The sequence below is a fragment of the Lactuca serriola genome, chromosome 3 (genome assembly GCF_051521515.1).
Source record: "Lactuca serriola cultivar US96UC23 chromosome 3, Lser_US96UC23_V15, whole genome shotgun sequence".
Classification (NCBI taxonomy): Eukaryota; Viridiplantae; Streptophyta; class Magnoliopsida; order Asterales; family Asteraceae; genus Lactuca; species Lactuca serriola.
The window spans coordinates 307,753,758-307,763,791 of NC_136410.1; the positions used below are offsets into that span (position 1 = coordinate 307,753,758).

Here is a 10,034-nt window from a genome sequence, read left to right on the forward strand (position 1 = left end):
GTCTTGAAGATGCATCCCGTATAGTGAATTCTGATTTAGGTACTGGACTAACGATAGAGACTCACAACTGAACTGACTCCTTTGGAATTCGCGTACTAGAAAGAGTAAATAGAGCTTCCTAACTATTCCTATAATAGTTACTAGTGTCTCTGATCTATGAGTGACGAGTAGGAGAATGCCCTTACTACCCAAGGGAAATGAACTGGCCGATGTAAACCTTTATGTCTATACATGTATACATGATACATAATTAATGACTAAACGACCTTCGGACGGATATCCGATCCCACCAGACCACATCCAAACGAGGAAAAGGAAATAGGGCGAACTAGCCTTCGTAAGTCCTTTAAACATTATTTATATAACTATACAAGTACAGGCATGCATTTAACAAAGTAGAAGCATTTAACCTACTAGAAGCGTTTAACGAAGTAGAAGCGTTTCACGAAGTAGAAGCGTTTAATGAAGTAGAAGCATAGAAGCATGGAAGAAAGCTTAGATGAAAACTTTGGAAAACCTTTACACTTAAGAAAATCGTGACTTGATAACCTTTTGTAAAATAAGTTTGAAGACCTTTGGAAATCCTTGAAAACCTTTCATAAACAAGTTTTGAATATAAATTTTGATAAAACAATATAAGTAAGGATAACCTTTGTTTAAAATACTGTTGTAACTGGTTTTGAAGTAAAACATGTTGCGCGAGAGTCAATTTGAGAAAAGATTTAACCAAGTAAAGACGTTTTGGAAAAACCATTTATAGTACCATACTTGGTAAAACAGCTGACAGTGTAATAATCCTTGTGCATGCGTGTTATCAATCACATATGATTGATATGATAACTAGCATGTTTTAACTTGTATTCCCCCCCCCCCCGCACAAAAGCATGTAAAAACATTTAAAAGGTTAATTCAGGGGTATGAACTCACCTGTTGTAAGTGGATCGGGCGGAGGTGCCGGTTGGGTGCTCGGTGTCAAGTAAAGACTTGAACACGCTTAGTGACCTATTAACATATGATGACATATGTTTACATACAATTAGTAATTATAATACTAATTAAGCACATATACGCATCCTAATGAGTGGAAAACACTTTGGTCAAGTGCTAGGAGTGTCCCGGGTAACATCTCAGGGAGTGTATGGCCTAGTTAGGGAGTTTACTCTTCAAGAGTAAACTCTTTATAGAGTTTACGGCCCTAAGACCTTATCCCCATGAGTTTACGGTCGTAAACTCATGGGTGGTGTGTTCTTGGATGCTTTAAGGTCTTATCTCACTCGTGGAATTAGGCTAGGTTCAATTTTAGGGCATAGGAAATGGTTTAGGCTCCAAATGGACCATTTTAGGGTGCTTACGGTCCATTGACCACTCCTTGAGGATTTTACGGCCGTAAACACATGATTTTACAGTCGTAAACTCATTTTGCCCATTTCTTTTGTTTTTTGGTGGTTCTAACTCATGCATGCAAGGTTCTAGTCACTTATGTGAGCATAGGAAGGTGTTAAAGGCACTTAAACACCTTGGAAAGGTGTTTACGGTCTAAGAAGGTGTTCTTGGGGAGTTTACTACCGTAAACACATGAGTTTACCATAGTAAACTCATGTTGTCCATGAATCTTATGTTTTGGTGCATCAAACGAAGGATTACAAGGCTCTAGGCACTCATTAAAGCTTATGGAGGTGTTTGAGGGGTAGTTTAACACCTAAAAAGGTGTTTATGGTCCATGAAGATGGGTTTACGGTCTAAGAATGTTCTTAGACCGTAAACTCATGTTTACTCACCATTTGCTATGATTTTGGTGTTCTAAGTCCTTTCATGTAAGCCTCTATGTCATAAGTAAGCTCCATAAGTGATTTAGAAGGGTTTTTTAGCATTAAAACCCCATTTATGAGTGTTTACGGTCCATGAAGGTGTTCTTGGACCGTAAACTCATGTTCTTGAGGATTTTGGGTAATTTAAACACGAATTCGTAAGCTAGATAAGATAAACAACAAGCTAGGAAGGTTAACTTACCGATTTGAAGCTGGAAGGGGCAATTTTTGACCAAAAGCCGTTTTTTAGAGAGAGTGTGTTAGGTGAGAAAAAAGGTGGGAATGAAACCCACTCAACCCTTATATAGGGTGGAGTTTATGGCCTGGATGGGGTTCACCTGACACCAACCGCGAACGGGGTTTTTCACGACTACCGTTAAACACGGCAACATTTTAAAATTATACTACCTAAATTTTGGTTCGCTTAACGAATATTATTTAAAATATTCTAACGGGTTTAATTCCAGTCAAAAATATTTTCGGGATAAATTTGGCTAATTTTTGACGTAATTGATTTCGACGTTAAAACTAACGGAAATTTTTGGGTTGTCACAGGAAATCATGTGTGTGATGCTCCGCTACACCGCCGACTCTTTCCCTTTTGACAAAGAGGTACCTGAAACCACAATTAAAACTGTAAGCACGAAGCTTAGTGAGTTCCCCAATCATACCACATGCCATACAATGTCATCGGTATCTTTCAACCGGTAATCATCATCGGTATCTTTCAACCGGTAATCATCATCGGTATCTTACAACCGATATTCATCATCGGTATCTTTCAACCGGTAATCATCATCGGTATCTTTCAACCGGTAACTGGGGTCTATTCTACCCCTTACTACTACTACTAGCATACAACAACAAGGTATAAGCATACAATCAGGCATATCCAAGTACTGACCTACACTTCGTTCCTAAACACCACTGTCAGGGGAAAACTATTCCTATCATACACATAGCATATCATACAGATACATATCATAACCAAACATGTATCTATACAAAGATAAATATCACAAAGACAATCATCTTCTAAATACTCCTACTTGGTGGGCCGGCATTGTGGCCTTAGACCCACCCTTACCGGAAGGTAACTCACCTCAAAAAGCTGACTGCTGAAAAGCTGAGCCGCAAATGTCTGACAGCTGCTCCGGTGATTCCCCAACTATATTCCATAAAACACTTAATCAGACATTGATACTAATCCTAGGGTAAAATGACTATTTTACCCCTGACCCATTCCAAACCAAAGCCAAGTCAAAGTCAACTTCCAGTTGACCCGACTCGCCGAGTTGGCTTGCCAACTCGTCGAGTCCATATCCAGTCGATTGACCTTACTCCCGTCTCTACTTGTCGAGTTAGGCATTGACTCGATGAGTTCTCTTCCTAACTTAATACTTAATGGTCCTTCATCCAACTCGCCGAGTTGTATGAACAACTCGTCAAGTTAATCTTCATCCGATGAACACGTTCTGTCCTCGACTCGCCGAGTTCTATGAAGATTGCCTTGGACCCGCCGAGTCAGGGCATTGACTTGCCAAGTCCCTCCATTGATGAGTCTGGCTTCTGACTCACTGAGTCCACCTATGGCTCACTTCTCTACTCGGCTACTCGAAAAGGGGAAAAATCGGGGACTCGCGACTCGACTCGTCGAGTTCGAAGAACAACTTGTCGAGTCGCATTCATGCAATCTCTCTACACTCGATTCTGCTTGAATCCAGTGCATTCCATTCATAGATCTGGGTTCCTAGGACTCGGTTAACATGTAAAGTTTCCAACTCGAAAGATTTATAAGGATGGATTCGGAGGGTTGCAAAAATGAGTGTCATATAAACTAAGGGGTTAAGGTTCATAAGGATTGTGAGTATTTAGGATTGGGAAGTTTTTAGGAACCTTAGACACAAATATTTTCATTCAGGTCTTGGTATAATGGTTGAGTTCAAAATGGATTGTCTTATGTGATATTGGTAATGAAAGTTTAACTTAAAATTAATTCGTTTTGCTTGGGGGCAAACAAAAATTAAGTGTGGGGTATTTTCATATTGTCATATTTATACACATTTTGAGGCAATAATTTAATACATTTAACTAATATTTTGGTTAATTAGAAAGATATGCGATACTTATTGAATTAATTTACATTTTACAACCAATTAAGACACTCTTGAAGAATAAGGACCAGAAGTAAAAAAAAAAAAAAAAAAAAACACACACATTGGAACTTTGGAGGATTGGAGCTTAAAAGAAGAAGATTTTAGCTGAAAACCCCAACTCACGACATGACAAATCAACCTCACGACGTGAGGAAGAAATTCTAGAAGATCATTACGTGGAAATTCATAATCCTTGCTCGATATGGATAGACAACCAACTCACGATGTGAGACTCTATCTCACGACGTGAGCCACACATTTTCAAAAACCATATAAAATCCTTTCCATTATCGATTAAAGAGGCTTTTATGAGGAGAGATATTGGGAGATATTCGAATTTGGAGGCCAGGAACCTGCGAGAAATATACATGTCAATGAGAGTTTGCTTGAAGATTAAGAATTTGAAGATCAAATCATCACATTCATTTTGCATACTTTAATAATGTCGATTTCTATTAAATTTGTGTGTTTAATTTCAGTCATGAGTAGCTAAACTCATTTACTTTCGTTTAGCTAGATGAAACCTTGAATTTATGGCTTAGTTTATTAGTTTATGGATTTTATAAGTTGGTTTTGTGTTTGTGTTTGATTATCATTACCTAGCATGTTAAAGCTTGTGATTTTGTTGCTTAAATTCAAGTTATGTGTAGCTTAATGACCATTAAATTACATGTAGTTGTTTACCTAGTGATTTAGTAACTATTAAATTTCTAGAGCTAGGAGTGACTACATCTAGATTAAGTAATAAAAGTAACAAATTTAGTTGTGTTGGAGAACATAGTTGTGACCATAATTGTGTTTTCTTAGATAAATCTTATATAGCCCATCTATAATTAAGAACTAATTATGTGTTTTCTTGTGTATGAGCATACATGGTAGTACATGAATCGGTGAAAATATTAGTAAATTGGACTCAAATTGCTAATTAAATAATGATTGGTAACCAACTTTATTAATCTATGAATAGTAACTAACCATAGGGAAAAGGTGGATTCGAACTAAACGAAAGTGTGTTTTTCTTATACTGATTAAAACCTTTTTCAGTTAAGTGTTTAAGTTATTGCCAGCTTTAGAGGTTAGATTAAGGTGGGACCTTCTTTGATTTAATAGGTGGGTCATAGCATTGTTCATGTGGTAGTAAGTTGTGTTCTTAGCTGATTTCGTAAGACATGTCAACCTTCTTAATATATTGTGTATGATGTTAGTTGTCTATGAGATACTTGCATGGAAGACCCTAGGGGCAGGCCGTGCAAATTGTATGAAAGACCATGGGGTAGCTCATTACACATGTATATAATACCTTGGGATAGCCAATGCAATACGTGAAAAGACCATATGGGTAGCCCATGACAAAGGTATGAATAACCATAGGGGGTAGCCCTTGGCACTTATATGCAAGACCATGGGGTAGCCCATGGTAATGTATGTATGGTATGTGGTATTTTGTGGAACTCACTAAACTTTGTATGTTTTCAGGTACATTCAATTCTAAAAGGAAGGACACGACTTGACTGCACAACATTATCCCCTTGATGATTTCCACGTTGATGACTATTAGTGTACTCTGATAATTATGATACATTTGATATTATGATGGGTTTTTGGACAAATACTATCTGAATTGATAAATTAAAAATTAAAATTTTTATGTCTATTTTTGGGATGTGACACAACGTTTGGCCTCTCACAAGATGCCACATGGCAATTCATATACATAAACATGCAATTACCGTTGTCTCCTATGACAATGTCTTTGATTTATCTCACCGACAACCATGTCCAACATCCTATGTATCTCTGTAATTAGCTGTTCATTTAGTTTATCCCATGTTGGGTGTTCATATTACATGTCGAAGCTTAAGTTGTTGCGATGTGTATTTTTGTTTTTTCTACAAAAACTTGAAGAAACTAAAAAACAATAGAACACATTTGACTTATTGACATGTGTAATGCTTGATTTTACTAACTGGAAAGTGGCTATAGTTGAAAAAAAAAACTTTGAAAAATAAATGACATTTAAATCCTTGTACATATGTTTCTGAATTTTTATAACTTTCATATGTTTCACTAAACTTCAATTTAATTCCAAAAGTTACAAATGTATATCTTTTTGGATGATAATTTTCCTTGATATTTTCTTTATCACATTCTTAAAGAAAAAACAAACAGAAGCAAGTGTTGATTGTATAATGGTTTTTATATGTAAGAAAGCTCTTAAGTCGTGATTTTTTGATTTTACCTTTTGATTTCCGAGAAACTTTATTTTGGTATTTAGGTGGTTTTCGCCACATTTTCTGTGAAACTGCTATGATGTAGCAATTTTTGGTGACTGGATGATGACATTCAGCAAAGAAAAAAGAAATTTGTGAGAGTGGATCGAACTTGAGACCTCTAAGATATTAGTCAATGCCTCTTCTAGTAAACAAAACAGCGGTTTTGTGAATTGTGCATTCTTATTGAATATAATAATACACAAAGAATATTACAATTAAAATGTTTAAAAAGTTAGGAGAAAGATTTAAAGCAAAGACCTAAGAATCCTCCTTAATAAATAAAGGTTTTTTTTTGCCACATGTCAATCTTTCATAAGTTTTGACACTTGTCATTTTATAGTATTTTTGAAAGAAATATTATCCACTTGTCAATTTTTGGTTTGTTTCAATTTTTAAAATTAAAATCATATACTATATATGTAAAGTATTAAATATCATTATAATATTAAATTGCAATAAATATATTTTTTTCTTTCTTATTTTAAAGTTTTATATTAAAAAATATTACTAATTTACACTTTAATGTTTAATCTTTTTTTAAATCAACCCGTGTAATACACAGGTCTCACACCTAATATCTACAATAAAAGAGCTATTTTCACATAGTTTTTTGGTAACACGTCATCCTAAAATCAACAAACCTAGAAGGCTTAACATGCCTCTACTACAAAAAGGAAGATTTAACCATCACCTTGGTATCTGATCAGGCAAAGCTTGGGCACACCATGGGAGGAGGTATCGAGTTTAAACATTGGGGGCTCAATTAACGAAGGACTAAGAGAAGGATACGCGACATAGGTCTGAGAAGGGCTGCTTTGGTATCTCACACTGCTATAGTTATTCCTTTTTTGAAGAAAAGAATTTTGTACAAAATTCAATGTGTTTTGCTTTCATTTTTGGTTAATCTCCTTTCCATCTCCTTGTTATTATCACCAAAAATTCCAACAGGTATTCATGAATTGAGAAGAGAATGTTGGATCATTCCTTATTATGATTATCACCAAATGTTCCAACAGGTATTCATGAAATGAGAAGAGAATGTAGGATCATTGCCTACATCTATTTAACTCGAGGAGGTGCTGAAAGAATCTTAGTTTGATCCTATTAATGACCTAATGGATGCTAATAATAATACATCGTTTTATAGTATTATGTTTGTTTCGATTGTGTTTTCATAGTTGTGTTCTAAAATGAACAATGACTATCCAATTTACTATTACAAAAAACCCAAAATATTATTTTATAAATGTAGTTATATTCACATTACAGTTTATATATGAATCCAAAAAATCAAAAATTAAAAAAGAATTATGGATGGTAATCATTTTCAATCGTAGGCTGTGTTCTAACAGCTGAAGCCAAAGGCATTCTACTTTGCCCAACATTTGTTGCGCCTAAAGCTTCACTCCTTTCTGCCTCTTTTTCCATTTTTTCAAGTTTTCTCATTCTAAAAGCTCTAACTATAATAAATATAACAATCCCAAAAAATAACAACCCTAATATCCCTATAGCAAATCCAAACACCCACCATTTCCACAATTGCCCTTTCTCCTTCTCTTTCGGGGTATGCGGCACCATGGTTGGGTGTGGTACAATGATCGAGAAATGCCCTTGATCGTGCACGGCACACATGTCTTGTAGGGTCATGTTGGTCATTTCAACTGTCCCGTTTATATAAAACACAACACATTTTGGTTTTTCGTTTTGTGGGAGTGAGAAGTTGGGAAATTGGACCAAAATTGGGCCTCCGAAGAGGGTGAGATTTAGTTTGGTCATCTGAGTGGTCAAATTACCAAATTGCCCTGTCGAGTTTCTTGAACCATAGGCATTGAAACCAACAACAGGGGCGACAAGAGTATAATTTGGTACATTGTAGTAGTAAGAAGACATGTTCCCAAGATTTGAGAAAACCATATCTAACCTTGTGAAATTTGGCAATGAGAATATCCTCGGTGGCATATAAAATCCACTATAATTTGCCCCTTTCCTCCAGAAACTATCCCTTCGTAGGCGAATGATTGAAACATTAACACCTGTAAAATTTGAAGGCAAAGATGCATTATATAAAACACCTGTTTGAGGTCGACTTGGTAGTGAATTCTCCGCATATTCAAGAAAAAGGTCATCTAAAGAACGAAGGGTAGAATTGTCCACGCCCTTGATTTCTCTCAACGAACATAAACAGCATAGCATCACAAAACTAATAATGAAGCTTCTCTCAAACCCCATCAACATCAATACCAAAACACCCGTTTTCGTTACCTCTAGGCCGACTTCATCGATCTTAAGCAACACAGTCTTTGCAAGTAAGTTTCCGAATATACCCCGAGGTGGCAAATATATAAAAAGAAGATATCAAATGATTAGAAGGGTGGTTTGGGAATTGGACAAGGTTTCTCTTGAGATAACTGAAATTGGTGAATTTATGATTGTGTTATGAGGATGTTTTAAGAGAAATCGGGGTTATGGTACGGGTAGGGTGGGGGTGGATTGGGTTGGGTAGGGTAGGGGTACCACCTCAAAAGGAGACTTAGTTGAGTTGTTTTAGTTTTTGATTATATGTTGACAGTTGGATTAGCCATATATATGTGAGATTTTGGTGTAATTGGCGACGGTGCCAACGAGGTTATAATTGGAATTTGGACATACTCACCTGGATGGTTGTGATTTTCATGAGTATTTTACTACTATTGGATTTTATATTATCTTTAATGTTAATATAATTAATACAAAGTTATATAGTTTATTCTGATTCGGTTTAGAACGAGTAGAAATTATACCGTCCAAATGGCTTTATGTGGGTATTAAAGTATCTTATTTTCTGTTTGGACTAATCCGTTTTTTAGTTCAATAAAAATTATGAATATCTTTTTGAACAACTATCTAAAAAGGAGATTCAATTTAAAAATAATAATAATAATTACGAAATTTGCTTTATGAAGGGTCTCTATTAAAGTATCTTTATTTACTTTTATAAATCATATCATCACGCAAAATCATTATGTATTTCACAAAATCTTTTGATTTTTTGCAAAAAATAAATGAACAAAAAAAATCAAAAATACACATTTTACACGAAAAGTAGTTCCACAGGGTCAATTATGCAAAATAAGTGATTGCTATGCTACATTAGTACATTTCTTGTAAAAGATAATTATTTTTTATTTTTTTTACTTATTTATTCATTTCCGTTATTCTTGTTAGAGAAAATGTCATTCTAACCCTCCAAGCTAATCAATTTTGTTTTAAAATGTTCGTCATGTTTTTTTGTGTGTGTGTGTGTGTGTGTGTGTGTGTGGGGGGGGGGGGGGGGGTTAAAGGCATAAAGTCCATTTTAACATGCTTATTAAGGACATTGACTTTTTTTAACCGGTTTCAATTGCAAATTCATATCTATGTAGCATTATGAAAGTCGTGTGTGACACACAGATGCTTATGATGAGAGCTAACAACTTTATTCGATGCTTTAAGAATGGACGTTCATACCAAAGTGATGTAAACAACTTCCAACTTCTCTCGCTTGCTGTCATGGTTGGAATCGAACCTAAAATTTCACAACAATCGTTATTGTAGTTTGTAGTGCCCCCAACATATTTAAGGGTAGGCATGTGATTAAAATCAAATATGACATATACCATGAGAATCTCGTGATTTCCATAAACAAGGTTGACATCATGATCGTCGGAATGAACGCGATCATAATCACCAACAAAACTTTGAACAATGTCTAATTTGTTCATAAGCTAATTTTAGGTCAAGAAAACATAATCTTAGCACAAAAGAGACTAGATCGTGAG

At 35.4% G+C, this 10,034-nt stretch overlaps 1 protein-coding gene across 1 annotated transcript; it reads right to left on the reverse strand.

The window, feature by feature from the left end:
• Window positions 1-7,446: 7,446 nt before the first annotated feature.
• LOC145094156 (transmembrane protein, putative (DUF1191)) lies at window positions 7,447-8,690 on the reverse strand. The gene has a single exon (XM_079032448.1). The coding sequence runs from the start codon at window positions 8,470-8,472 to the stop codon at window positions 7,546-7,548; it is 927 nt and encodes a 308-aa protein (XP_078888574.1). The 5' UTR covers window positions 8,473-8,690; the 3' UTR covers window positions 7,447-7,545.
• Between the last annotated feature and the right edge of the window lie 1,344 nt (window positions 8,691-10,034).

What these genes read in the sequence shown, in the direction of transcription:
- LOC145094156 (XM_079032448.1), bottom strand. Translation starts at nt 8,472, where the DNA reads ATGTTGATGGGGTTTGAGAGAAGCTTCATTATTAGTTTTGTGATGCTA.